Source organism: Lipomyces tetrasporus (genome assembly GCF_029532465.1).
Source record: "Lipomyces tetrasporus strain NRRL Y-64009 chromosome Unknown POJ06scaffold_6, whole genome shotgun sequence".
Lineage (NCBI taxonomy): Eukaryota > Fungi > Ascomycota > Lipomycetes > Lipomycetales > Lipomycetaceae > Lipomyces > Lipomyces tetrasporus.
In genome coordinates this window covers 1,051,220-1,076,014 of record NW_026611601.1, presented here as the reverse complement: position 1 = coordinate 1,076,014, position 24,795 = coordinate 1,051,220, and the positions used below count along the sequence as shown (strand labels likewise).

General features: G+C 49.3%; 11 protein-coding genes and 1 non-coding gene across 12 annotated transcripts; 7 read left to right on the top strand and 5 right to left on the bottom strand.

Moving 5' to 3' along the window:
• Position 1: 1 nt before the first annotated feature.
• On the bottom strand, positions 2 to 1,821 carry POJ06DRAFT_254950 (uncharacterized protein). The gene has a single exon (XM_056187832.1). It carries the CDS (start codon positions 1,620 to 1,622, stop codon positions 207 to 209), a length of 1,416 nt encoding a protein of 471 aa, XP_056043386.1. The 5' UTR covers positions 1,623 to 1,821; the 3' UTR covers positions 2 to 206.
• Positions 1,822 to 2,978: 1,157 nt separating this feature from the next.
• POJ06DRAFT_t54 lies at positions 2,979 to 3,049 on the top strand. The gene has a single exon. It is a non-coding gene; the product is annotated as a tRNA-Gly (tRNA).
• A 74-nt stretch (positions 3,050 to 3,123) lies between these two features.
• On the top strand, positions 3,124 to 5,544 carry POJ06DRAFT_254949 (uncharacterized protein). The gene is made up of 5 exons (XM_056187831.1): positions 3,124 to 3,352; positions 3,442 to 3,521; positions 3,600 to 3,773; positions 3,838 to 3,851; positions 3,901 to 5,544. Exons 2-5 carry the CDS (start codon positions 3,492 to 3,494, stop codon positions 5,402 to 5,404), a joined length of 1,722 nt encoding a protein of 573 aa, XP_056043385.1. The 5' UTR covers positions 3,124 to 3,352; positions 3,442 to 3,491; the 3' UTR covers positions 5,405 to 5,544.
• Positions 5,545 to 5,737: 193 nt separating this feature from the next.
• On the top strand, positions 5,738 to 6,735 carry POJ06DRAFT_120191 (breast carcinoma amplified sequence 2-domain-containing protein). Its single transcript, XM_056184232.1, has 2 exons — positions 5,738 to 5,942; positions 6,060 to 6,735. Exons 1-2 carry the CDS (start codon positions 5,906 to 5,908, stop codon positions 6,530 to 6,532), a joined length of 510 nt encoding a protein of 169 aa, XP_056043384.1. The 5' UTR covers positions 5,738 to 5,905; the 3' UTR covers positions 6,533 to 6,735.
• On the top strand, positions 6,521 to 8,017 carry POJ06DRAFT_120209 (protein-L-isoaspartate O-methyltransferase). Its single transcript, XM_056184233.1, has 3 exons — positions 6,521 to 7,416; positions 7,468 to 7,791; positions 7,871 to 8,017. The coding sequence occupies exons 1-2, from the start codon at positions 6,938 to 6,940 to the stop codon at positions 7,691 to 7,693; spliced, it is 705 nt and encodes a 234-aa protein (XP_056043383.1). The 5' UTR covers positions 6,521 to 6,937; the 3' UTR covers positions 7,694 to 7,791; positions 7,871 to 8,017.
• Positions 7,817 to 9,543, bottom strand: POJ06DRAFT_254943 (autophagocytosis associated protein). The gene is made up of 2 exons (XM_056187830.1): positions 9,228 to 9,543; positions 7,817 to 9,145 (listed from the first exon to the last, which is right to left on the bottom strand). The coding sequence occupies exons 1-2, from the start codon at positions 9,377 to 9,379 to the stop codon at positions 8,263 to 8,265; spliced, it is 1,035 nt and encodes a 344-aa protein (XP_056043382.1). The 5' UTR covers positions 9,380 to 9,543; the 3' UTR covers positions 7,817 to 8,262.
• A 150-nt stretch (positions 9,544 to 9,693) lies between these two features.
• On the top strand, positions 9,694 to 12,340 carry POJ06DRAFT_254930 (Lecithin:cholesterol acyltransferase-domain-containing protein). The gene is made up of 7 exons (XM_056187829.1): positions 9,694 to 10,456; positions 10,504 to 10,596; positions 10,649 to 10,699; positions 10,753 to 10,831; positions 10,882 to 10,949; positions 10,997 to 11,063; positions 11,109 to 12,340. The coding sequence occupies exons 1-7, from the start codon at positions 9,950 to 9,952 to the stop codon at positions 12,209 to 12,211; spliced, it is 1,968 nt and encodes a 655-aa protein (XP_056043381.1). The 5' UTR covers positions 9,694 to 9,949; the 3' UTR covers positions 12,212 to 12,340.
• POJ06DRAFT_254929 (TIP49 C-terminus-domain-containing protein) lies at positions 12,341 to 14,063 on the bottom strand. The gene is made up of 2 exons (XM_056187828.1): positions 13,685 to 14,063; positions 12,341 to 13,589 (listed from the first exon to the last, which is right to left on the bottom strand). The coding sequence occupies exons 1-2, from the start codon at positions 13,826 to 13,828 to the stop codon at positions 12,360 to 12,362; spliced, it is 1,374 nt and encodes a 457-aa protein (XP_056043380.1). The 5' UTR covers positions 13,829 to 14,063; the 3' UTR covers positions 12,341 to 12,359.
• A 504-nt stretch (positions 14,064 to 14,567) lies between these two features.
• On the bottom strand, positions 14,568 to 16,084 carry POJ06DRAFT_301772 (Dip2/Utp12 family-domain-containing protein). Its single transcript, XM_056190745.1, has 2 exons — positions 15,796 to 16,084; positions 14,568 to 15,711 (listed from the first exon to the last, which is right to left on the bottom strand). Exons 1-2 carry the CDS (start codon positions 15,850 to 15,852, stop codon positions 14,782 to 14,784), a joined length of 987 nt encoding a protein of 328 aa, XP_056043379.1. The 5' UTR covers positions 15,853 to 16,084; the 3' UTR covers positions 14,568 to 14,781.
• A 1,165-nt stretch (positions 16,085 to 17,249) lies between these two features.
• Positions 17,250 to 20,132, top strand: POJ06DRAFT_120035 (Bromodomain-containing protein). Its single transcript, XM_056184230.1, has 3 exons — positions 17,250 to 17,539; positions 17,945 to 19,484; positions 19,535 to 20,132. The coding sequence occupies exons 1-3, from the start codon at positions 17,451 to 17,453 to the stop codon at positions 19,820 to 19,822; spliced, it is 1,917 nt and encodes a 638-aa protein (XP_056043378.1). The 5' UTR covers positions 17,250 to 17,450; the 3' UTR covers positions 19,823 to 20,132.
• On the top strand, positions 20,128 to 21,169 carry POJ06DRAFT_254917 (Golgi transport complex subunit 5-domain-containing protein). Its single transcript, XM_056187827.1, has 2 exons — positions 20,128 to 20,500; positions 20,569 to 21,169. Exons 1-2 carry the CDS (start codon positions 20,249 to 20,251, stop codon positions 21,025 to 21,027), a joined length of 711 nt encoding a protein of 236 aa, XP_056043377.1. The 5' UTR covers positions 20,128 to 20,248; the 3' UTR covers positions 21,028 to 21,169.
• On the bottom strand, positions 21,170 to 24,710 carry POJ06DRAFT_254915 (rab-GTPase-TBC domain-containing protein). The gene is made up of 3 exons (XM_056187826.1): positions 22,119 to 24,710; positions 21,748 to 22,066; positions 21,170 to 21,682 (listed from the first exon to the last, which is right to left on the bottom strand). The coding sequence occupies exons 1-3, from the start codon at positions 24,598 to 24,600 to the stop codon at positions 21,451 to 21,453; spliced, it is 3,033 nt and encodes a 1,010-aa protein (XP_056043376.1). The 5' UTR covers positions 24,601 to 24,710; the 3' UTR covers positions 21,170 to 21,450.
• Positions 24,711 to 24,795: the final 85 nt, after the last annotated feature.

The following is a 24,795-nucleotide window of genomic DNA, read 5'->3' as shown; positions in this document are numbered from 1 at the left end:
ATTACATAATTCACTGTAGACAATTTTCCGATCAATCATCAATGCGCGGCTACCGCGAGACATGCCAGACTTTCATTATAACTATTATGTAAGTGAACACTCGTGTCTATCAACAGTTCTGGCGCAACCCCAGTCGATGCCCCAGACGCCCCAAACCAAGCCATGCAAGAACACCATACACGATACAGCACAATATCCAAAATTCCTTAATCCATTACAACTTCTATAGCCTCTCCTGATTCTCCTCTAACCTCTGATATTTCTTCTCGTATCTTTTCACACAGGTTTGCTTCTAGTCCTCGTAGTACAAGTGTTCTTACGTTCCGCCACCCGTTCGTCCACTCTGCCGACATGATCACCTGCTCATCCAGCCATGAGCAATAACTAAAATCTATCCATTTCAAGCAAAAGCTCGTCTTGCTAAGTGATCGCAGTGTTGATATACATGATCGTGCAGGGTAAATCTGAGCTTGAGTGTCTGGCGATGAATAGAACATGTCCGGAGGAATCGGCCACTGCGCCAACGACAACGCTATTAACGTCGGATTTGATTTGAGCAGCGACAGCAGTGTTGACCATAATTTAGTCGGCGACGACGTGGATGGATGCGATAGTGAGAGTGCCGACAAGAATGGGAAGGCACGGGTTGTAGGTAGTGCATGTTGCCATGATAATACAGGTGATGATGACTGCTTTGGTGCAATGAACTTTGCGAGCATTGCCAGTGAGAGGTTTGAATCGTCAATTTGAAAGGTCAGGTCAAGACTCGTGATATGGTCATTGCTGTCGTCGACTGATAATTCTATGTCATCTTCAGATTCTTCGAGTTCCGCATACTTGTCGGCGTCGTCGTCGTCCTCCTCCTCGTAATCGCATGAGATGTACTTCGGATCAAATAAAAGGCGGAGACCCTGTGGTCCGATGCCGTTCTGACTATATCTTCCCAGGTATGCGACTAGCACCATTTTCATGGTCGGTTCCAACATCGGCAGATAATGCTGCAAGTACACAACGTTGAATTCCCAATCCCTAGTCAGTCGTACCAAGCACCAATGCATCAGACTACCTTGCCTAGGTAGCAACTCCGACAGCGACGATATCGGAGCTGGCGGTAGATTTTTACCAAGAATGTTTCGCTCTTCCCTATATTTTTGAAATTGCGGTTGTGACCTCATATGGGTCATAGCAGCATATAGATCAATCCGCTGCCTATGGCGTTTTCCAGGAGCAACTGCAAAGTTACTGCGTTCTTGTGCTAGCCAAGTTGGCGGTGGCGGCGGCCCAGCGAAGGTACGCCTTGTTCGACGAGCTGGAGCTGCTGGCACTGGCGAGTCTGCGGCCACTGGATCAGCGAGATAGGCCGACAAGGATAGTGGATAAGTCTGAATTGTACGCTCGCCTGCATCTGAAATGCCCAGTACGCGATCATCGGTCCCAGAAGTTGTGGCCGTTGCGGCAGTAACGGCGGCCGCTGCTGCCATGGCGTTCGAGCGAGCACGCGATTCCTGGATTAACTCGTTGACCGACTTAGGCTGCTGGTGCTGTTGCCGAGATGACGAGCTGCTGCTGAGAGCAGCGTAGTGCTTTGTCAGAGTGTTCGCATTAGCATGGTGTTTGGGCATGGCTAGGTCGATCCGGAGATATTAGAGTCAATACACGCCTCGCGGGTATTGACAGTTCGTAGCCCCTTTGATTAAAAGAGTTTAATCGAATCTCTGGTATGAGTAAGGTCAGTGCTGCGACTAGGAGTGGATGATGGTGTTATGTGTTCCACTCAATACGGTTTGGGCTTTGGGTATTGGGAAGTTGCGATTCACTCCGTTGTCGTCTTCGACGAGTATTCCGGATTTACTTCGTGGAGATGTATTGCAGTATACCAAAGCGTTCGAGTCAATGCATTTAGCTCTAAAATCCACGTCATCTTTAGTCTAACTACTGTACGCGCATAGTCTTATCAATTATGTATGGAACCGCTGTAGAAATTAGGAAGGTCGTCTCTCGGTACCCTTTCCCAATCTGCAGGACGCGTTCGGGTCGATAGGAGATATTAAAGCCCGCAAAAAATCTTCGCATATTCACCAATCAAGCTCCGTAATACTTTGTATTGTAGTTCATAATTTGCAATACATTCTCATTAATTGAATAATGCGTTTCTGACTGGAGGCAGGCTCACAAATTGAGAAGGAGCCGTCCTCTGAAAGATGCTCTCGCGATCTGGAACGTGCAGGCCAACCCGGTTTATGATGTAAATTTGCGTAATAGGTAAGTTAAAAAATTCCATTTAGACTTGATGAAATACAAAAGAACGAAGCACTGAAACGTTATGGCAAACGTCCATTTGATTCGTAAAAGGCACATACATATAACGTGTATACATAGAGGTTTCCAGCTTATTGCACATATTACATATGGCCCGAATCATGAAAGAAAAGGAAAACGACAAACATAAAGCAACAAACGGAAACGCCAAAGTAAAACGAAAACCAACTAGAACAAGTGCAGGGCGTAGAAAATACCTACTCGGTTAGGGTTAGACACTGGCTAGCCCATGGAAATCATCAGGCTGATTCATGACATGGCCAAGTATTTTTAAGCGAGGACATCTCCTCAGTGAGGAAATAATAGACAGCCAGATGCTCAATCTAGACATTTAAAATATCTGCTAGGCTGGACCCAGCACGCAAACTAAACGCGCTGACTCATTAGTGTCGGTTTAGGGTACACGGCGCTCTTAATGTCACGCGGCGATATGCTCAGGGCCAGGAATCAATGGCTGCGGAAGATTAGTATGGCCTTTTTTTTGTTTAAAAGCCAGTGTATTTTACAAGCTATTTAGCATGTACTGGCGAACGAAAGGAAAACGAAACGGATAAATATACAAAAATAAATAGGCAAGCAAGGAAACGAAGACGAGAAAGGGTTAGGGTTAGTTTATTCGGGCCTCTCGGTGCAGCTGGGCTAGTCGTAGATAACAATTAGCGTTAGTGGTTTAGCGGTAAAATTCGTCGTTGCCATCGACGAGCCCCCGGTTCGACTCCGGGCTGACGCATTTTTTTTATATCTCGATTAGTTACCTGAGGTTTTGGACATGTGTTGATTACCTGACTTGAGGTTTTGGATATGCTGTGTTGTATGTGGAAATATTACAGTGTTTCGTTCCCTTACTCCGGACCTGAATCAGCAAGGTTAGAGCGAAAAACTCTATCTGACGTCCGCCCGCCGCACAAGTCGTCTATCAGCAACGGCTCCGTCGGACTTTACTTGTGTCGGATAATTCCATAGCCTCATGTATTTATAGGCGAGCCTCGACTAATGCATGGCGCGAAATAATCTATCATCTTGAGTTCCAGAGGTATGTCATGTCGCGAGTCGTACGTACATTCTCGTCGCGCTGTTCGCCATTCTGGTGTTGTCAGCAAGGAGCACTAATTCACTCCTAAGTATCTGCTTCGGTATTTTTGGATATATGAAATTTTGAATTTGAATCCACGATGTCATTGTTCAAATGGATGTCGGGATCGGTGAGTACACCCCATAATGTGGAACATCACTGGTGTTGCAACAATGCGTAGGTGACCGTTCTAACGAAATTATTACAGGGCACCTCGACTCCATCTCCTGCATCGACCCCGAAGCCAAATGGAATCGCTAATACTACTGTAATGGCAAACGTAGTAGCTTCCAATGGCGCCAGTCGAGAAACTACCCCACCACCAGTGGAGGACTTACCACCGAAAACTGACGGAAGCGACAAATATTTTGGGATGGAAAATGTAAGTCGAATTCTATTTGAATAACTTGGACCAGAAGTCGGGCTAACGTGTTGACTGTATGTAGTTTGGCAATACTTGGTAAGTGTACCAGCGAACACATTTCGACATCCCTTAGTAACTGTCTTAGCTATTGCAACTCGATACTTCAATGTCTATACTTCACGAAGCCGTTTCGGGAAATGGTAATCGATTATCCTATGCACTCTTCGACGGTGCGATCACCTCGCCTGTCTGTCCCTGGCAGGACGCCGCATCCTCTCGCTGAATCTACCGCTTCCAATGGCAATCCTAACAACAAGAACCAGTCAGGTGCAAGTACACCAAAGACTGGATTTGGAAGTTCGTATTTTTCGTTTGGAACTAGTCATAACTCATCTCCAAGTATCAACAAAGACAGCACTTTGAACGGTACTTATTACACCGGTAGTGGTCAAAGACTTTCGAAGTCCAATTCAATCTGGCTACCGACGGATTTAATGAAGCAATCGCAACGGCCAAGTACCCTTCCAGTACGAGACGACCCGGCTCAGCAGCCACTTCCTCCCCCACATTCGTCCACATTGCCGTCGCTCTCTGATCAGTCCAACACCTCAACGTCAATCAACACACTCGTACCAACGTCTACATCACTTCTACACTTGCAACTTCCTCCAAAAGCTGACGAAGCACAGACGCCAGAACAAAAGAAGAGAGCCGCAATTCAGCAGGGGCCAATAATCAATTTGGACCATTCACTGGCCTCGTCGTATGGTATGGAAGAGACTCTATTTGCAACATTAAAAGACCTGTTTGAAGCCGTCATGGAAAACAAGTCACGTACAGGAGTCGTGTCTCCTGCCAAATTAATCGAAGTGCTGAAGCGACGGAATGAGTTGTTCAGGTCGTCGATGCATCAAGATGCGCATGAATTCTTCAACTTCTTGCTCAACGAAATAATAGAGAATGTGGAAGTCTACGATGCGAAGCTACGCCAAGAAGGCAAAGTTTCTAGTATGGGAACACGCTGGGTGCACGACTTATTTGAAGGTTTGCTCACCAGCGAGACGAAGTGTCTGACGTGCGAGAATGTTAGCACGCGGGACGAGCAATTCATGGATCTGTCTATCGACCTCGCAGATCATTGTTCGGTGACAGCTTGTTTGCAGCAGTTTTCAGCATCTGAGTTGTTATGTCAGAACAACAAGTTCCATTGCGACTGTTGCTGCGGTCTGCAGGAAGCGCAGCGCCGAATCAAGATAAAGAAACTACCTCGAATTCTAGCGCTTCATTTGAAGCGATTCAAGTTCACCGAGGACATGCACCGAAATGTGAAGCTATTCTATAGAGTAGTGTTCCCGTATCATCTAAGACTTTTCAATAACACAACGGACGACGTGGAGAATCCGGATCAAATTTATGAGCTATATGCGGTCGTCGTGCATGTCGGCGGCGGTCCGTATCACGGGCATTACGTGTCCATTGTAAAGACTGAGCACTCAGGATGGGTGTTGTACGACGACGAAATGGCGGAGCGTGTAGATGATCAGTATGTTCAGAACTTCTTTGGAGACAAGCCCGGTTTGGCAAGTGCATATATTTTGTTTTATCAAGCGATTACGGAGGAGCAGTATAGAATTAGTAGAATGGGTTGAAGACATTGTGTCATTTGATTTACGGATACGGTATAGACCGGAGTTGGATTCTTGATAATTGGGGATTGATTTGGATGTTGTATATACCGGTAATTTGGTGTAAATACATGACAAACATTGTAATTTACATAGTAATATTCGCACAGACGACTTATCAACCCCTGCGTCGTCGTTAGCAACATCGGCTTGACATATGACGTTGATAACAATCGTGTGAATGGGACGACTCTGGCACTCAAACACTATAAACTTATAAGGAAACCTATCTAAGTTATGTAAGTTTCAGTGTGTCATTATATTTAAGTCATGCACTCCCACTTTGAAGACGAACAACAGTAATCGCAGTACAAGTCCCTTAATTTTTGGCCACAAAAAAGTCGCGTTAAATAGACACAGTGATCAATATTTCCGAGATTTGCTTAATCTGAAAACGACTCATGAGTTGAATTGAGCCTAGATATCTTCTCAATCATAATACTATATCTAAATTTGGGCTTGAAGATGACAGCAAGAGATAGGTGGATTGACAGGTTAGACGGTATGTACCGAATTCGTAGCTGAGCCTGTTTGGTCTTGCGATTGACATCCCACGGCGGTTGAACAAGAGTCAATTTTGATAGTCTAAATTATATCGCATTACTAATTCTCATTACAGAACTTCACACTGCCCCAGAACCGTCCCCGGAACTCCGAAACGAAGTCGAAGGTCAAATCAGACGGGATCTTGCGCGGCATCCGCCTCCAAAGACTGGTCTCCACCCTTCAATTCCACCTCTACCAGAATTCAAATTTACACCACTGATAGAGGACGCAATAACGCGCGTCTCGCAGGCGAACGGGGACGTATCTGTGATCCGCGGCATAGACCTCTCCCGGTACACCTCATTAGACTTCGAAGCTGATGATCCAGCAGAGCAGCAGGAAAATCTACGAAAGGCGTATGTTGCGCTAGGATACACGCAAATACGAAAAGATAATCTTGACTTGATAAGTTTGGTGGGCCGGAATCAGTGGTTGTTGGGTAATGATGAATTAGAGCAAGATTTGAAGAGACTCGAGGAAGATGTTCTGAGGGAGCAGAATGAGGCTGCTATCATCGCTAGACGCGAGAAGGGCGCTCATGTGTAAGATATGTCGATACGGGCGTACAATGATTGGCTAATCTATTTACGTGGAGATGTACGATATCTGCAAGCCGACGAATGTGTTCTGCAAATCGGGAACAGCTCCCAGGTTTATATACAAACCTATTTTACAGTTTCAGCATCGTAGTATCGGTAGCAAAGCATTTCTTGTTTGCTCTTGTTCCTTTCGTGGAGCCCCAACTCATCGATTGCAGAGGAGTAAAGTCCTCCATTTTCAAGCGCGGTGGCGTACAACTCACCGATCAATTTAAGCGCGCTTTACCCACGCTCATCTCGACGTCATCCATAATACATACAGTATCAACATCATATCGTTTGATCTTATACCGCAACCACGTATATCCATATTTTAATAATACTTTTCAAGATCCTAACTGTATCAGCAATCATGGCATGGCGATGCAGTGCAGCTACAAATGCTGGTCTTGTCGACAACCTTGTAACTGCCAACATTCTCTCGACGCCACGCATCATAGCCGCCATGAAAGCCACTGACCGCGCACACTACTCGCCTCGCCGACCTTATGATGACTGTCCGCAGTCGCTCGGTTTCGGCGCGACAATATCGGCCCCACATATGCATGCCCATGCACTAGAATCTCTCGCGCCCATGTTGAAGCCTGGTGCGTCGGTGTTGGACATCGGAAGTGGCAGCGGTTATTTGGTGGCTGTCTTTTCCAGACTGGTGAGACCGGGTGGGAAAGTGATTGGCGTTGAGCATATCAAGGAACTGAACGAGGCTGCGGAGAAAAGGTTTGTCGCAGACGAGGGTACGGTTGCGAAGGAGATATTGCAGAAAGGCGAGGTCGTGTTTAAGACATCGGACGGAAGGCGAGGATGTCCCGGCGAAATGTTCGACGTGATTCAGTAAGAACACGCTTTATATTTATGTCCTGGAAGGTATACTCACTGGAGTAGTGTGGGAGCCGCTGTCCCGGTGGTGCCGGATGCGTTACTCGAGCAATTGAAAGCCCCAGGTAAGATGTTCATCCCCGTAGGCGACGTGCACGAAGACCAGTACATATATGAGTACACCAAAGACGCTGTAGGTAACCTTAAAAGAGAACGTTTATTCGGCGTGTCTTACGTGCCGCTTGGTGATGTGGAATACTACTACGCCAGGGGAATGAAGCTTGTTGAATAAGTCTTTATCCTGACCATGGATGGCAGTGTGCTTTGGGATTGGATTGGCGTTAATGGAGGTTCTCTTCGGGTCGCTTGGAATACGCGCAGAAGATGGAAGTGAGTCATTGAATATGAATTAATTAATGCTGGGCCAGGAGTCTGCACTCCTGATATTCGATACTTACATAGCTGCCAGGACACTTAAAGTGCTGTAGTCGTAAACAAAAACGCAAATCAGCCTCGAACAAAACTCACGATATATAGCAAGATAACAAAACAAGCCGTCGCGACTACGCAAAGCTATGCAAATACCAATGAACGCTGCACACAATAAAGCACTAAAGGTACAAAACAACAATATCCTAACCCTGCAGTTGCACCAGCCGCGCTGTACTACCAAAAACGACAAAAAGACAGAAACCGATAAAAGACATGAAGGCACATGACAGTCATATGTAGATATAGCATGAAGAGGCATACATCTGGAAAACCTCCTCACATATCGGCACCTTCGAACTCTATGGCAGCGCACCAAAGCAAACTAAACTGCAAAATGTCCTATATACTTGCTGCTGGTGATTGACACGTCTATAAAGCCGTCATGGTATTATCGTGCTCGATACCAGGGGTCACACTGGATATGAACTTCAGGAAAATGACCAAATACTGATCCACGCGGATCGCCTCTTCGCCGTCATCTTCGTGCTCATTGGGGGTGACATCTTCCCATCCTTCAGAATCAAGTCCGAGTCCATCCATGCCAACAAGCAAATCCTCCTGTCCAAGTCGCGCTCTTTCTTCGTCTTTCTGAGCCGATCGAATACGCCGCTGGCGGGCTTCTGCACGTGACAAGAGCATCTTCATGACGCCCGCATGGCGACACGGATGGATCGACACCATGGTTGTGTGTTCCAAAAATGGAGCCGTTTCAATGGTGACGGTCTTGTCCTTGTATTCTGACACGATATCCTCAAACATCTCGTCAGGTGATAGAGGTCCACCGGCTGAATTGAACCCCGAGAGGTACATCTTTGGAACGCGGTACGAAGTCGAGTAGGTGATGTACAGATTATACGACCGATCGGGCACGGAAGTTGTCACGGTAGAAGTCAAGGGGTGGTCAGGATAGGATGTGTCCGCAGTCGTGTTCTGGAGATATCCTGAGTCTTCCAACTCATTCGCCTCCATGTCATCGATGTCCAGCACCGAATCATTGTCGTCTTCGGACTTAGTGGAGGACCGGACTACCGAGGGTCCTGAAACGGAAGGCGACTTTGAGGGAGAAATACTGGAACGCGAGGTATATGATATAGTCCAGCCGTCTTCATCTTCCAGCTCATCGTTTGTTGTCGAGCCAGGGTAAACGCCAGATGCCGCCTGTGCTCGAACGTGTGATGCGACATGCTTAGTAACAAGAAATTGCTTGTCCGGAGGTAAAAAATCTCTCCGCTTAGATGGAGGCGCAGAGGACCTGTCGTTATCGAAGTTAGCCACCTAGGCAAATACCCATACCGCCCGCCGTGCATCACACCATCCAGTGTTGAATCACTCACCATGACCAAGTCGGAAATTTATACACCAAGTAGTCGCCTGCAAGTACAAATTCATCAGGAGTGATCTCCCCAGTCTGCTTGAAGGTCGAGATATGCGAAAGGGGAGACAAATACTCCCGCCACGATGACAGCGTCGACTGTATCCGCAGCATATTGCCGCTTACCTGGCGCTGACTCTCCTACCAAAGAATCCCAAATAGCGCTACAGATAATGTCCTTACAGAGCAAATACAATAAGACGGACTCTCGTAGCTGTCTAGACACGCTTGGACTTTGATGATCGTACTGGACGGTTGCTGCCGGAATAGTCGTTAAGGTCTCGCGAGGTTCACTGAAAGCCGCGGCGGCGGTGCAGGAGATGGCGATGACATTACCCGGCCGCATTTAAGCAAATAGTTGGGAGACTTGGAGTGTGGTAACATGGGTTAGGGTCGACTTCCGTTCAAGCACAGGCTTCAGTTAATTGAGATCAGACATCACGACTGCATGGGTAATACAGCGCTTAACTGGTGGAATTGCGAGCAATTCTATTCTCGAGTTTCATAGGAACATTTAGTCCTTGGTCCGTCTAGGCGCTAGTCGGACATAAGAGCAAACATATATTCGCAGTGTCTCATCGACTGGTACATTGGCGATCTCATGTGCTTTGCCCCTGAGCAGACACGCACACTTCCTGTCAACGTCCACCTCGAAGCCGTATTGAGCTTCCGCAGACAGTCCTAATGCCGCCTCGACGCCGCAAACAAGTTCCCGAAGAACGGAGTTCAGATTATGGAGCAGTTCAAGATCCAGTAGGCGCACAGCCAGTCGAAGATAACGGGTCGTCAACATCGATGTCGGCCGCGGAGACGCTTGTAGAGACAAATACGACGAGCACACACGACACGGACGGCCGCCATGTTACCCAGCAGGAACAGCACCATCGCAAGCACCGGAAGTCACTTAAGCAGTCTCGTCGTCTCGTATTTTTTCTTGGTGCTTTGCTCGGCATAGTGTTAGCTTGGTATTTCGCCGCGGCCCCAGAGTTCTCGCTCGAGAGCCTGAACGACTTGAATCTGGATTCTTTTGCAGAGTTCTTTGAAGATATGAAGGGTAAATTACCATATGGAATGCTGCAAGAGGCGAATGACATTTCTCAGAAGGAACAAACGATGCTTAAGACAGAAGCGTTTGCTGTAGGGAAGGCGATGTACGGTGACGGTTTGAGGGCAAAGTACCCTGTGATCATGGTATAGACATTACTTAGCTTTTAACTTAATGGGCTTATACTGGGTAGGTCCCCGGTGTTATTTCCACTGGTCTCGAATCCTGGAGCGTCGTCGACACGGACGAATGCTCATGCGAGCCGTATTTTAGAAGGCGCCTATGGGTAGGACCGCATTCAGCTAGATCTGTGCCCAGAGCTTACAAATATTTATTAGGGAAGTTGGAATATGTTACGGGCAATGCTGCTTGACAAGACCTGCTGGCTCGTAAGTTCCCTTGCTGCTGGACCGCAGGCCCGATTTGGCTAAGTCGGGTATAGAAGCATATTATGCTAGATCCTCATACTGGCCTTGATCCCAGAGGATACAAGTTGCGTGCCGCTCAGGGATTAGAAGCAGGTTGGTTTCTGTGTATCTGGCTGCGCTGTGAGAAATTAACGGTCAAAAAGCGGACTTCTTCATTACCGGTTACTGGATCTGGAACAAGGTTCTTGAAAATTTGGCTGCTATTGCCTATGTACGTGCCGCACTCTGTGGTTGTGCGGGCTGTGCTGATAATTGCAGGATCCAAATATGATGCATACCGCTGCCTATGACTGGCGTCTCTCCTATATGGACTTAGAGCTTCGCGGTACGTATTGTGTTACTAATTTTCTCATTGACTAACGCCTCAAAGATGGCTACTTCTCCAGAGTCAAGAGTATTATTGAAGAGAACAAGCATCGTCTTAACGAAAAGACTGTTCTCGTGAGCCACAGCATGGGCTCGCAAGTGATCTTCTACTTCTTCAAGTGGGTCGAAGCCAGCGGCCCTCAATTTGGCAACGGCGGTAAAAACTGGGTGAATGACCACATTCATGCATTTGTCGATATATCCGGATCGTCACTGGGCACACCGAAGAGCATTGTCGCATTATTGAGTGGCGAGATGAAGGATACAGTTCAACTGAACGCGTTGGCGGTGTATGGTCTTGAAAAGTTCTTCTCCCGATCTGAACGTGCACTGCTGTTGCGGTCATTCCCCGGCATCGCGAGCATGCTACCCAAAGGTGGTGAGGCTGTCTGGGGCAGTCTTGAATCCGCGATCGACGATGCGGATAGTCAGACAGTGAGTTATGGCAATTTCATTCAGTTCAGGAATACAATATCGGAACTGTCCGCGAGAAATTTAACCGTGCCGGAGAGTATCCAGTACTTATTTTCTCAGGCGCCTGGGTGGTTTCAAGATCGTGTGGAAGAGAACTACAGTCACGGACTTGCCCGCACGAGAGCTGAAGTTCTTGCTAATGAGGGTGAACCGCGGAAATGGATTAATCCCCTGGAAGTTGCATTGCCGAATGCACCTGATTTGCGGATCTTCTGTTTGTATGGCGTCGGCAAGCCCACTGAGCGGGCATATTTATATCAAGAGGAGAGAGACAAACGTTTGGCGAAGTTGAACGTTTCTATCGCGGCTGGTGGGATGGACGAGCCGGTTATTATGGGTGAAGGCGATGGCACTGTGTCGCTAATTACACATTCAATGTGCCATCGCTGGCGAGATGAGGGCAGCAAATTTAATCCGGGGGCAAGTAAAGTCACGATTGTCGAGATGCCACACGAACCAGAGCGGTACGACGTTCGCGGCGGTCCAAAGACGGCTGAACATGTCGACATCCTCGGACGCGCGGAACTGAATGAGTTAGTGCTGAAGATTGCGGCTGGGATGGGCGAACAGATTGCGGATCGGTTCGTGAGTAAGTTGAAAAATTACGCTGCCCGAATTGACTTGGGGGAGTAAGCTGTACATTATTTGCATTATTTGTTGCACAACAGGCTTGTATATTTATGACATGAGATTCTAGGCGAATGTAGGCGAGCTACCAGGTCACTGTATCAATAATAAACAAACGCAATTTTTATTACAATTACATCGATTCATCGTACATCTACGGCAAATAATTACCATTCGAAGTCTGCACTATCGCTGTACTCCGCTTGGCGTCAATAAATAGCTCCTCCGCCTCTTCTATATCAAGCACGCCAATCTCTTGTCGTCCCTTGGCACGTGCGAGGATACCCGCAGGCGCCATCAACTGCAGTGCGTACCGTAAACTAGTGTTGACGCCCTGCTCGGCGAGCTTGTCTAGTCCTGCGTCTGACATGGAGAGTCCCTCGGTGTGCTTGCGTTTGTCAACAATCAGCCTGATTTCGTCTTTATTGTATGGCAGGGTACGGACGATTAGTAGGCGATCGACCAGATCAGGCGGTACCCCATGTGGCGCCACAATATCCTCAGTTCCGCGAATAGTTGCCATTCCTCTATTCGACGCCAGTACGACCACAGGCGAAATTGACGATTCCAGCGCGCGATTCAGATATGTGAAGCATTCGATGTCCAGCATGTGCACTTCGTCGATAAACAGCACGCCAGGAACCAATTCCGCGACGCCCTGGTCGATGTACTTTTGGACGACCTTGTTGATCTCCTGTCGCAGTTTATCCGTGATTTCTGTCTTTTTGGGCTTCATGAGTTGGCCCATCATGGACATAATGTCTTGGCCGCCTTGGGGTCGTGCGTTGGCGATATCGAGATCATGTAAAGTCACATCCTGAACGATCTCCTTCTTCTTGTGGACATCTCCCTTTGGTAACGGGACATATTCCTCCGCCTCCAAATCAAACTCGGTAGCATAAGCATCTGACCGACCGACTCTCTTCACCGCGCCCGTATTCGCCTCGATGTAAATAATATCACCAACAGTCACTCTCTCCTTCTGGATCGACTCATATATGCTGGGATCCAGCCGTAGCTGCTTTGTACCTTTAAACGACTTCAACCCGACGACAACATGCGAAATAGTCTTGCCATATCCACCTAATGGGTTCTCCGCTTCCTCGGGCGTCAGCTCCGTAACTTCGCCCTCGTAGACTTCCTTGGTTTCTTTAATTCTCAGCCCGATGGCCCGTCGGAAGTTCTCCATCAACGCTTCAGTTTTCTTAACTTCTGTCGAAAATATCTCTGAGCCGGTGATCGGGCAGAAGGGAACCTTGGGACCGAGTTCTTGGGACATGGCGAGAGCGAGCGCCGTTTTGCCGGTGCCGGGACCGCCTGCCAGGAGGATTGCCCTGCCGGACATTTTTTTGGCTTTGATCATGTCGACGATGATACCACACGCCTGTTTCGTTAGCACGACATCCGGTGTAGGTCAAAGTACTCAAGAGATAATCGCAGATATATCCGCTACACGGGAAACTCAAGTAAACCAATTACCTCTCTGGCATTCTGCTGGCCGATGAATCCACCATCCACGCGCGTTGCAAGACCGCGCTCGTCGAGACCGAGACCTTTAATATGCGTATGAGCTGCGGTCCGGTTATCCCGTGCTGAGCCTTTGATTTCGTCTATTTTGACCATAGTGTACGTCTAGATCCCGATTCGGAGCCCTGGCCTTGGCTGATCTATCAAACTTTGAGTCCAGAGCGGCAGCTTTCAATACCGGTGCGTAAAAAATGACGAAGCAGAAGTACTGGAAGGTAGTAGCCGAATGAAGAGGTATACGAGAAATGGATGTTGGCGATCGATTGGATACGCTAGTCTGGCCGTGATGGATGAGAAATTTGTGAGACTGAACTCTTAGACAGTACCAGACCCAACTTTTGAACATTCAAACGCCGAGACCTATGCCTGCCAGCACATGTTGGCGAGGAGACAAGCCTCAAATGCACTCGCATATGTGTAAAGAGGATCTCAATCCATCACAACTCGAGCGTGCTTTTGGTTACTGTTATTGCACGCAAAGTGTAGTAGAAAGATGTGGGGACGGAGGCGAGAGTAATAAAGAGATCAAGTGGGAACAGCAACAGCGGCAGCGGCGACAGAAGGAGATATATAAAATCAGACGAGAGCAACGAAACGAGAAAATAGACAAGAACAGCAACGCAACACGCGTCAACACACGTAAATGACATGTGTTTCCTGCGCTTTGTTTACTTGAGATTGGCTGTCCGTGTCGCGTGCCAGCCACGGCATCACTGCGACCTCGGCGCGCCTATTTGCATATTTACGCCGATCACTCGCCATTCCCTAAACTTCAGTGGGCATACCGTTAATGCATACAGTCTCGAATAAATGGATACGACCGATTTAGCTGGCCTCAGAGCGATTAAGACAATAGTAAAATTACATATTCCAAACAAAACTATATACAACCAAACACTAGCGTCATGACGTGCCCAAAGACTTTTAGAAAACCCGAAATTTCTACCAAACCGGAAACACGCACAATATTACAAAAGTGCAAACGATTGTATGTAAAACCCGTGAAAATGCCGACAGTAATATGATAATTCCCGTTGTAACGATCTTTCTCAGTCTTCTTCTTGCTCGTCCTCATCGTCATCGTCACCGTCTTCGTCTTCGTCGTCGTCTTCATCGTCAACATCCTCGTCGATATTAACCTCTTCGGCCTCACCTTCGACGTCCTCGTCGTCGTCCTCCATATCGTCGGCCTCTTCTTCGTCTTCAGATTCGGACTCATCTTCCTCGTCTTCGTCTTCTTCTTCGCCAACGATGTAGCCCGCGTCGTCAAGCACAACTTCGTCCTCGTCGCCTTCGACGTACTCGATGTCGCTGTCAACTTCCTCTTCCTCGTCCTTCCGACCCTCACGCCGCAGCTCAATCTGTGCACTCAGCATATCAAGCCGTCCCTGCAGTGCCAGTAACCGATTCAGAGTGCCCGCATTGCGGGCCAACGTACTTCTCACATTCGCCAATTTATTGACAAGACCAGGTAGCCCGACGAGGTAGCCGCCATGTGCAACCATGATCCACCGAATCCAGACCGACAGCTGCGAGGCCCGCGATGGCGTCCGCGCTATCCGTTCCGCCAGTCTCTCCAATAACGTCGCGCTCAGCGTTGGATCCAGCCGTATGATAGTCTGCTTAACCACCGCGACATCCGTGAACGACAGACACGACTCCAACAGCGCCTGATCGTTCGTGCGGAGCGCCTGTCTCAGAATAGTTGAAAGAGTCCCTATAGTCGGCACAGCACCCGTCTTGCCTGCCTGTGCGTCGACGTCTTTGTCTAGTGGCTTCGACGGCGACTTGCCGTTCATTTGTGGTTTTGACTTCGACTTTGTCTCGAGAGCGGTGACCCGGTCGGCAAGAGTTATCTCCTCCTCATTTTCGGACTCGGTCCCATCGGATGCTGAAGAGGCGGCGTCCGAGGCATCGAGCATGTCGACATCCTTAGGCGGCTCGGCTGACCGCACTATCGTTTCGCTGTCTTTGAATGGCTATAATCAATCAGTATTACCGTTGAATAGCTTCATACCACACCGGGAAAAAAAATTTAAAAAACACGCTAGAAATCGGCATACCAGAATACCGCTACTACTCTTCCCCTTCGTCTTTACGACAGTTGCTCTCGGCTTCATTTTGTCTGTCGCCGGTGCGATTGTTGTTAGACCAGGTATTTTTGAAGTTCTGCGCACACTCTCGAGTGCACACAGATCTGACACGTAACGATCCAAATCACAATGTGACTGGACTTGGCTTCGTCGGCGGCGAAATGAGAGCACAGGAGTTCTGCAGAGATAGGTTATATCCACAGTTTTTTTTGGGCCTGCCGTTAATCGGAGACAAATTTTCGCGAAATAGAAGGCCTGTTGTCGGCGTTGGGAGATCTCTCAGTTGGATGTTCAACTGCGTAAATGCTTGACGGATGCGTCTGGAATTAGGTTTAAAGTTCCACGGCACGAGACCCTTACGGAGACTTAAAGTGTGACTTACAACGAGCGCTGGCCGGTGACCTCTCATTCTTTTGCGCCCTTGCCTCACTCCGGTCCTGTCCCACAAACCCATCAGTTTAACCACACCCACACCCCTCTTAACGCAGCACGGATCGCTTCTATGAGCAAAATCATAATGACACCAACTATCTGTGAATAGGATATATTTAGCTAGGAAGGTTGTTAGGTGAGTGAAAAGGTTGAGGTATCATAGTGTGGACCTGGTAGTGCGACATTCAATATCGAGAAGTCAGATTCGATGGGTTTGACAACTTCTTAGGCCGCTAGGAGGCAGTAATGATCCATGTTGGTTGCTAATGTATGGTTAGCTGTCTGGTGCATCTAGAGATCCCGCAGCGATACGGATGGGTACTTTAAGATTATGAGTTCTCAACGGCAATATAATGACGACATAGCATCCCACGGCAGAGAGATAACCTAACGAAAATACCATATTACTGAAACGATTACGAGCGCTGACAGCTACTGGATCGCGGACCAACTGTCTTTGCCTGCGCATAGGCGATTGGCATACCATTCTGTTGTGCTGGACGGATTACTTTTTGTTATTGCGTATCATATAGTTTTATTTATATTCTATTCTTTCTTTTGTCTTTTGGGAAAGGGGAGTGGTTTGCATTGAGATTGTTATTATTATTATAGGGACCGTTGGCTGGCTTGGTTGGGATGGGCAGGTGAAGGAAGTCGCCCAGTCAGCTTCGGGCATTATTTTCTCATGAGAAGATGGGTCATGTGATATCAGCCGGGTAAACGCAAGACGATCGTCGGGGCTTTGTTTGTGTGTTTGCGTCAGCCGTGGCGGAGCGCATTGTCAGCAGAGGGTGTCGTACCTGGAGGGCAGCTGCACTATGCCGCATACGGCTAGCGCGTGCAAGTCTCGCACGGGCGGCCCCTTGCGTACTTCCGGCGGCGGGACAGCAGCTACGCGCGTGGGACGGCAGCTACGCGGAAGCTTGTGTGGCGGTGCACGAGTTTGGCGGCTGCTTGTGGCGCTGGGTGGGCCAATAAGGGCGCACGCGGGCGGGGTTGGCGGGACAACGGGAGGCGGTGCGGTCGGCGGCGCGAAATATAACGAGGTCGCCATCACGCCGTCGCCTGCTACTCTCGCCGCTTCCGGCCTCCAATAAATTCACGCCCGTCCCCGGCCCCGTCGCTGCTCGTTCCTCCCGCGTGCCCTACACTTGTCCCCTAGCCCAGCCCCATCCGTTATTACCCTGCTCCACATGGCCATCATGGACCCGTCTGTCCTGCCGCATGACAAGCCGGCCGTCATCGATGCCTTGTCCACGACTCCGGTTTCCGATGCTCATGAGTAAGTTCTCTGTTTTCATATTCTACCAGCTGTTGGCGACCGCGATGCCTCTTGCAACTTGTCGTCAGCACCTCAGTCTCTCAGCCTTGAGTCGTATCAGTATGTAATAAATCTCGTCGACTCTCTGTTCTGTTCGTCCATTATTGTTCTTGCGTGGTGAAACAAACGTCAATGCGTTGTTGTATCGTGTCTTGATGTTTTGCGTTGGTGGATGTTGTCATGTTGCTCCGTGTTATTGTCTTGTAGTGTTGTGTATGTATGTGTCAATACGATCAACGAACATATCCATCGCCAGTCGTCACATGCCGTCCAGCCTCGACCGACAGTTGCATCGAGTGTGTTGCGTTGGTCTTGATGCTGTCTACATCAAATGCTATATAGCGCATATGTTGACGTTGTCTGCAGGTCTGAGCAGGTCTTAGAAGCGCGGAAAGAGGTTGACGACACGAAGGGTTCCGCGCCCTTGTCGCCACCGATTCCATCGCCGCCACTACAGCACTCTGAATTTCCTGCTACCGAAGCAGCCGCGTCCCCAGAGACGGAGAAGCGTGAACTTGTCGGCGGTGAGGAGCCGCCGGCTAAACGGATCAAATCCGACGATGAACCTTCTGCGTCTACTTCTGCGCCAGTTACCCCGGCGGACTCTGCTCCAGCTCCTGAGCCTGCTCCCGTCGCAACTGTCGTCGAGGGTCCTCCACTTCCAAAGCATCAAAACAAGTTTGCTCTTTCGATGGTTCGCTCTCTCAAACGGCTAAAAGATGCGTATCCATTCTTGGTCCCCGTCGACCCTGTCAAGCTCAACGTCCCGGATTACTTCAAGGTCGTCACCCATCCTATGGATCTCTCAACCGTAGAGAAGAAGCTCTCGTCCAACCAGTATTCTACAGTCGACCAGTTTGTTGCCGATTTCGACCTCATGATTGCCAACTGCATAAGGTTCAACGGCGCCGAGTCGAAGATTGCTGAGATGGGTCGCAACTTGAAGGCTTCCTTCGAGCGTCAATTAAAGCAGATGCCCCAAGCTGAGGTTATCAAGTCCGAAAGCGGCCCTGGCAAGAGAAAGAAGTCGTTCAGCAAATCCGAGTCCAACGAGTCTTTTGCCCTCACGCCGTCCGGTGTTCCCATCATTCGTCGCGACTCAGCCTCGCTGGACTCGACGGGCCGTCCAAAGCGCGAGATTCATCCTCCGAAGCCAAGAGACTTGCCGTACGCAGAGTCCAAGCCTCGACGAAAGAAATACGCTGCCGAGTTAAAGTTCTGCCAGACGGTGCTGAAGGAATTAACCAGTAAGAAGTACGAGGCTTTCTCGTTCCCTTTTTTGCAGCCTGTGGATCCTGTCGCGTTGAATTGCCCAAACTATTTCAAGGTCATTAAGAAGCCGATGGACGTATCGACGATTCAGCAGAAGCTCAACACCAATCAGTATGAGTCTGGTGCGGAATTTGAGGAGGACATACGATTGATGTTCCGAAATTGCTACAAATTTAACCCGGAAGGATCGCCGGTTAATGCTATGGGTCACCGCTTCGAAGCGGTGTTTGATAAGAAGTGGCAGGACAAGCCTGCACCACCACCTAGCGAGAAGAGAGCCAATGATTCGGCTGATGAGAGTGACTCTAGCGAAGAAGAAAGCGACGAAGAGGAAGACGACCCTAGTGACAAGACGATTTCGTATTTGGAGCAGCAGTTGCTTGCCATGCAGAACCAGCTTAGTATGATGAAAAAGCTGAAGAAGGAGAGCGGCAAAAAGAAGAAGGAGAAGAAGCCAAGCAAGAGATCTGCCCCAAAAAAGAGAAAGAGCAGTACGGGACAGGCTACCGCGCCGGTGCCGCATGTGTCATATGATATGAAGAAGGAGTTATCGGAGAAGATCACCACGCTGTCTGGTCAGAAGCTGACGCACGTTGTCAAAATGATTCACGAGTCTATGCCTCATTTGAAGAGTGTAGGTTCCTATCAACTTGGTGTTTGGCTTGTGTTGCTAACGAACTACAGGCTGGTCAAGAAGAAATCGAACTTGATGTCGATCAGCTCGACCCCGTTACGCTTGTGAAGCTCTACAACTACGTCACCAAAAACTCGCCGTCCAGTACGGTCAAGGCAGCTGCGCCTGTGACTGCGCCAAAATCGAAAAAGAAAGGCAAGGAAGCTGAGCAAAAGAAGCAGATCGCGCAGCTGGAGAAGCAGCTAAAGTCCTTTCAGAAAGGCGGCGACTCGTCCTCTGACGAAAATTCGTCCGAAGAGGACAGTGACGAGAGCGAGAGCAGCAGCGAGGAGGAGTAATACCAGGCTCGAATATATTTGGGAAATAAAAAGTTTAGCGCCGGTTTTTTTTTTAGGTACTCTTTGTCCTGAACGGATCTTATATTGTATATTAAATTTTCACTATTGTTGCTTATCTCATGTGTATATTGAGTGTGTGTGATGTTTCTGACGCGTGTATCTGTTTGCTTTGTGGGGTGTACAGGTTTGACTTACAGTGTGTATGGGGTATATGTACGATAGTGTAGTTATAGTCAGAATCAATTATATCCTATTTCCATTGGTGCTGCAGACGCGTCTCGATGCTGGCGTTAGATCTTTGTGGGTGCGGCGTCGACACTTGGTCATCGTCGTAACCATAACCATCATCCAAATCCATCCAAATCCGCCGCCAATTGCATATAATTGTACCATAAATTAATCCGCATCCAACACTCCAACAAGGAAATGGCATCACTACCAACAACACCCCGTCTCCCGCTGCCCACATCTATCGCTCACACCACAGACAACCGGCCCGAAGACGACGAATACATCGATTACGAACTCTTCACAGCCCCCGACTTCTCGCCGATCGCGTTCTGCAATTCGCTGGTACTGGCGACCACGACAGCGTCCGACGCGGAAATCGATTTAGCGCCCGCGCAACAGCGTGTCATGTTCGACCTTGAGGAGGTTGAGAAGTTGTTGCAGAAAGAGGTGCGTAGCAATTTGAGAGCAGGATTCGGGGCCGGGGCGGGAACAGATAGATTGACAAACTATTCCAGGCCACGCAGAATCATACCACACTCCTGCCGCACGCGGCGAAAATAAACCAAGTCTCAAGTATCCTCACGACAACACAGTCATCCCTGTCGTCGGTCACGTCATCTTTCCACCGTCTCGAGAACGAAGTCTTGAAACCGTACAACGCCGCATTGCCGATCTACACCGCCCTCACCAAACTCCACGCAACCGCGAACTTGCTCCGGGCGGTGACGTGGTTCATGTACCTGGTGCGGCAATTTCAGGCCGTCCAGACGCAACTGGCGGAGCTCAAACTGCCGTCCGCGACCGCGACGACGGCGGCGGCGGCGGCAGGACCGAACGATGCGGCCCGGCTGAGCGTGCGAGCCGCCAGGAGTTTCGCGGAGATTAGTCGCCACTTGGGCAATTTCCCGCGCTTGCGAAGCGTGCGGGTTGTCACGGAGATTGAAAATGGGGTTGTTAATGTCGGCCGGAAGTAGATCATCACAAAAATAACAAAAGGTACTACGTCGAGCTGTGGCGCAATGCGGGTTGGTACAGGCGTTTGTTGGTGTTGTGGGGTGAGAAATTTGTTTGGTTGCAATCATTCAGTTGAAGGAATAGACAAAATTGATAGAGACTATTTCATTATTGTATGTCACCAAAACGCCAATTGCTGCTGCTGTACATTGAATTCATATTTACACCAACCAATGATGACCTTTCCGTCTACATGCAAAGGAATACCACCTTGCCCACACATGCCCCTTCTAAATACACCTAACTAGTGAACTGTAAAATATGTATAATAAACCGAAACTGTTAAATGCCTGAATACTTTTTAACCCCTGCCAAAATAATCTACATCATACTATATCACAACGCCGGCTGATGAAATTCGGACAATCCGTTGAACCAAACCTTTAGAAACCCATTTCCTGATGCATAACCCCAATAACGCGCTTCCTTCTCGCAACGACGTCATCCAGTCGGACTTGTTGCCGTAACGAATCACTGAGCCGGATCAGGCCCTCGATACTGATCGGATGCGACGCCATATCTTTCATGTACGAGTATACCTCGGCCGCGGACGTTAGCTGCATTAAGTTCTTCGTCGAGATGCGGAACAGTGCTAGCGCGACCCTGAAGAGATATCTGTATGAGATCCGTTAGTCGTTGTACAAGAATAGCGACAGAGACGAATCTGGAGTTTAACGTACACTTCGCCTTCCACGCACATAAACACGTCCCATACACGGAACAACACCTCCGCCGTCAGACAATCAGTGAAAACAGAGAGGAACCAATTAAACGTAATAGCTTCGATGTCCACACCGAGCACGGTCACAAGGTGGTCATACAATTTTGGTTGCAGTTCCTTCAAATAGTGCTTAAGCACACGTTGATCGGCTCGGGACGTCAGGAGCGGCGGGTCAAAGTAGCCGGATGGCAGGATGTTCTCGAGCAGTGCGACGAATGACCAGAACGCTGCATCTTCAGTTGCGTGGGTCAGAAGGAGTGTCGCGGCGATCATATTCACTACCCAGGTCAGAAATAATTCACCGTAATGCCAAACATCATGAGGACGTACTCCCTTGACAGTATCCAATCGCCGGATTCCGTTTACTAAACGCCAACAATACCCTCCTCAACTTCCCCACGCCAGGCCCCTTTCCTCCGAAAAATACATTGCTAGGCATCGTGCGATACAAGTCGAGCTCAATCTGCGACATTGGCTCCGGGTCGTGCTCTCCATGCACAAGTTCTTCATATACACCGGGCACCTTCAAATTATCCGCACCGCAGCACTCACCCCAAATTTTCGACCGGTACACGACGGGAATACCACCGAGCACTAGAGCCTTGAATTCTTTGAAGCGGGAGTGCTTGTTCGCATGTAGCACGCGTCCGTGCACGCCGAAGAGTTCCCCATTTTCGATCGCGACAGGCGAGTCGTCTGATCCGTCCCCGTTGATCTTGCGTAAAAACTCGTCCCAGCGGGATTTTTGAACACGTTGTAACGAGTCGTGGAGGTCTGTGAGTTGATTGAGAAGTAATTTAACCGCGTCGAGGGTGTCATCCTCGGGTGCTTCGGTGGAGGACGTAGCAGACTCGAGCGATGTTGTGCGGTTAGAAGTCCGGCCGATCGGAATTTTTAACGACGGAATCGGCAATCCCTGTCGGAATAGCGACGTGTCTTTTTCGTCTGACAAGTGCGCCGGCTCGGGTTTGCCGATTTCGTCAGAGTGATCGAAAAGGAAGTCGAGACTGTCCAAGTCAAGTAGTCGCGACCCAACTGTGCTTTCGATAGGCGGAAGGACAGGCCTATGTTGTCGATCGTAAATAAAGCCGAACCTGTCAGTCAAGAGGTACGTATCTTCGGACCGGTAATGATCATTCCAACTTTGAAGGAGAGTCGGCGGCTGCATGCTCTGTGGCACTATGTCGCCCAGCTCGACTGGACCGTGGTTGCCAATCGACGTCGTGTGAGTGTGCACACTTGAAGAGCCCTCTTTCAGCGAATGTGGTAGCCACTCGGGCACGTTCTCACCCAAATGAGAGCGAACCAATGCACGAGATCGAGATTCAGATCGTCTACGCAGGATTGAGAATGTCGACTCAAAGCCAGGAGACTTTCGCGGCTTCTTCTCGCCGATGATTTCGTACTCTTCCTCGTCGTCTTCCTCGTCGTCATCAAACTCATCATCGGTATTGTAGCTGGTCGACCGAAGCTTTTCAGGCTCAGATATCTTCTCGGCAGACTTTGGACTAGTCTCAATTTTCTTCGTCGCCCTGAAGTCTGTCGCTGGGCGTGCAGAGTCGTCGTCGTATTGAGATTGAACTGCGCTCTTGAATGATCCTCCTGAATTAGCAAGGTCATCCGAGCTAATGTCCTCCTCCACCCCTTCGTCGTCATATTCTTGCTCTTCGGCATTACCATGCAGCATTGGCTCCTCGTGAACCGCGTCTTCTCGTTCTGGCGCAACAATTTGCTGTTTGCGTCTGATGGCGCTCTTAACTGAAAGTTCAGTCGCGCCCTTGAAGTAGTTGTTCACATTGTTACGTATACTCGACTTAGACGCATGCGGGGATATAACAGGCGGTAGACTATTATCCTCGGGAAACAACGGTATTGCGAATGCGCGTCTGTTACGTTTAGCAGTGGGATCGGATTGTGTGGATGCCGACGACGAAGCCACATGTTCGTGATGTAGCGACGGCGTCGACGTTGTGATTGGGGCCGCTGTCGACGGGAGATCTTCATCAGATTCAGACTTCCAAAAGAATGGAAGCCGGAAAGCGGACTTTGTCTTGCGGATTGTGCGACTGCTTGCCGGTGAGTCCTGAGGCTTTTGCTGCTGCTTCAATGCCGCGCGACGGAAAGTTATTGCGGGAAATACCTCCGCGTCATCTTGATTGTCCTCTCGCGACCGAGTCTTGAGCAGCGAACCTGGACCAATGCCGACCACTGTGTCCGGAGTACTTCCGTCCGTGCGGGTGTCTTTTATACATTCCTGCTTCTCCTGCACAACAATCTCACTGCCAGCCTCGCTATCGCTCAAGCTCTCCCGACTGAGCCGAACCTCGACCGCTCTTACCCGCCCGCGAATCTCGTCGTCGGACACACCTTTGTGCCGAAGCATGCCGCTCAGAACTTTCATCTTCTCGTCGTGCATTCGAAGGAGGTAGTTGACCTCTCGTTCCCTCATGGCCAAATCGGCGGCTAATTGCCGCACAACACTCAATCCACCATGACGGTCCACAAGATCCTGCACGGCCGCGTCCGGGCTTGTGTGCAAGTTAGCTGGGATACGCACTGCTTCCATTGAATGTCGGAGCGAGGAGGTGGTCGGCGGAGACGCCTCATCGGCGGTTGTTGACGAGAATGATGGAGCAGCTGTGGAAGAAAAGGACGGTGGAGAGGGCGGAGAAGAAGGACGAAGGATATCACGGAAGATGGAGTAGGGCGAGGCAAGGAACTCTGGCGACTCGACGGCGCCAGGGACCGGTTTGGCCGTTGACGGCTGTGGTTGTCGGCGCAGGCTCGAGCCTGCGCCGTGGACGGATGTCATTGCTTATGCCGTTGTGAGTGAAATTAGTGCCAAATAATACGTATATAACTTATGGGTATTGTGAGGAGTCTCTCTGCAGGCCGTCGGCGCAGTATTCGAGAAGTAGGAACCGTAACACTCGTGGCCGTGATTTTGTTACAATAATCTCTAGTGACCGAGTTCCGCTCAACAAACACAGATCTTCTTATCGCCCAT

Excerpts from the sequence above, each read along its gene's own strand:
- POJ06DRAFT_254950 (XM_056187832.1), bottom strand. The coding sequence starts at position 1,622 with ATGCCCAAACACCATGCTAATGCGAACACTCTGACAAAGCACTACGCT.
- POJ06DRAFT_254929 (XM_056187828.1), bottom strand. The coding sequence starts at position 13,828 with ATGGTCAAAATAGACGAAATCAAAGGCTCAGCACGGGATAACCGGACC. Across the intron at positions 13,590-13,684 it reads GCCAGCAGAATGCCAGAGAG|GCGTGTGGTATCATCGTCGA; the intron begins GTAATTGGTTTA and ends CTAACGAAACAG.
- POJ06DRAFT_120209 (XM_056184233.1), top strand. The coding sequence starts at position 6,938 with ATGGCATGGCGATGCAGTGCAGCTACAAATGCTGGTCTTGTCGACAAC. Across the intron at positions 7,417-7,467 it reads GAAATGTTCGACGTGATTCA|TGTGGGAGCCGCTGTCCCGG; the intron begins GTAAGAACACGC and ends TCACTGGAGTAG.
- POJ06DRAFT_301772 (XM_056190745.1), bottom strand. The coding sequence starts at position 15,852 with ATGAAGCCGAGAGCAACTGTCGTAAAGACGAAGGGGAAGAGTAGTAGC. Across the intron at positions 15,712-15,795 it reads AGAGTAGTAGCGGTATTCTG|CCATTCAAAGACAGCGAAAC; the intron begins GTATGCCGATTT and ends GATTGATTATAG.
- POJ06DRAFT_254930 (XM_056187829.1), top strand. The coding sequence starts at position 9,950 with ATGCCGCCTCGACGCCGCAAACAAGTTCCCGAAGAACGGAGTTCAGAT. Across the intron at positions 10,457-10,503 it reads CAAAGTACCCTGTGATCATG|GTCCCCGGTGTTATTTCCAC; the intron begins GTATAGACATTA and ends TATACTGGGTAG. Across the intron at positions 10,950-10,996 it reads ATTTGGCTGCTATTGCCTAT|GATCCAAATATGATGCATAC; the intron begins GTACGTGCCGCA and ends TGATAATTGCAG.
- POJ06DRAFT_254943 (XM_056187830.1), bottom strand. The coding sequence starts at position 9,379 with ATGCTGCGGATACAGTCGACGCTGTCATCGTGGCGGGAGTATTTGTCT. Across the intron at positions 9,146-9,227 it reads AAATTTCCGACTTGGTCATG|GTCCTCTGCGCCTCCATCTA; the intron begins GTGAGTGATTCA and ends CGATAACGACAG.
- POJ06DRAFT_254917 (XM_056187827.1), top strand. The coding sequence starts at position 20,249 with ATGGCATCACTACCAACAACACCCCGTCTCCCGCTGCCCACATCTATC. Across the intron at positions 20,501-20,568 it reads AGAAGTTGTTGCAGAAAGAG|GCCACGCAGAATCATACCAC; the intron begins GTGCGTAGCAAT and ends AAACTATTCCAG.
- POJ06DRAFT_254949 (XM_056187831.1), top strand. The coding sequence starts at position 3,492 with ATGTCATTGTTCAAATGGATGTCGGGATCG. Across the intron at positions 3,522-3,599 it reads TCAAATGGATGTCGGGATCG|GGCACCTCGACTCCATCTCC; the intron begins GTGAGTACACCC and ends AAATTATTACAG.
- POJ06DRAFT_254915 (XM_056187826.1), bottom strand. The coding sequence starts at position 24,600 with ATGACATCCGTCCACGGCGCAGGCTCGAGCCTGCGCCGACAACCACAG. Across the intron at positions 22,067-22,118 it reads GATTGGATACTGTCAAGGGA|TGAATATGATCGCCGCGACA; the intron begins GTACGTCCTCAT and ends TGACCTGGGTAG. Across the intron at positions 21,683-21,747 it reads ATGTGCGTGGAAGGCGAAGT|ATATCTCTTCAGGGTCGCGC; the intron begins GTACGTTAAACT and ends GATCTCATACAG.
- POJ06DRAFT_120035 (XM_056184230.1), top strand. The coding sequence starts at position 17,451 with ATGGCCATCATGGACCCGTCTGTCCTGCCGCATGACAAGCCGGCCGTC. Across the intron at positions 17,540-17,944 it reads CCGGTTTCCGATGCTCATGA|GTCTGAGCAGGTCTTAGAAG; the intron begins GTAAGTTCTCTG and ends CGTTGTCTGCAG. Across the intron at positions 19,485-19,534 it reads CTATGCCTCATTTGAAGAGT|GCTGGTCAAGAAGAAATCGA; the intron begins GTAGGTTCCTAT and ends AACGAACTACAG.
- POJ06DRAFT_120191 (XM_056184232.1), top strand. The coding sequence starts at position 5,906 with ATGACAGCAAGAGATAGGTGGATTGACAGGTTAGACG. Across the intron at positions 5,943-6,059 it reads GTGGATTGACAGGTTAGACG|AACTTCACACTGCCCCAGAA; the intron begins GTATGTACCGAA and ends TTCTCATTACAG.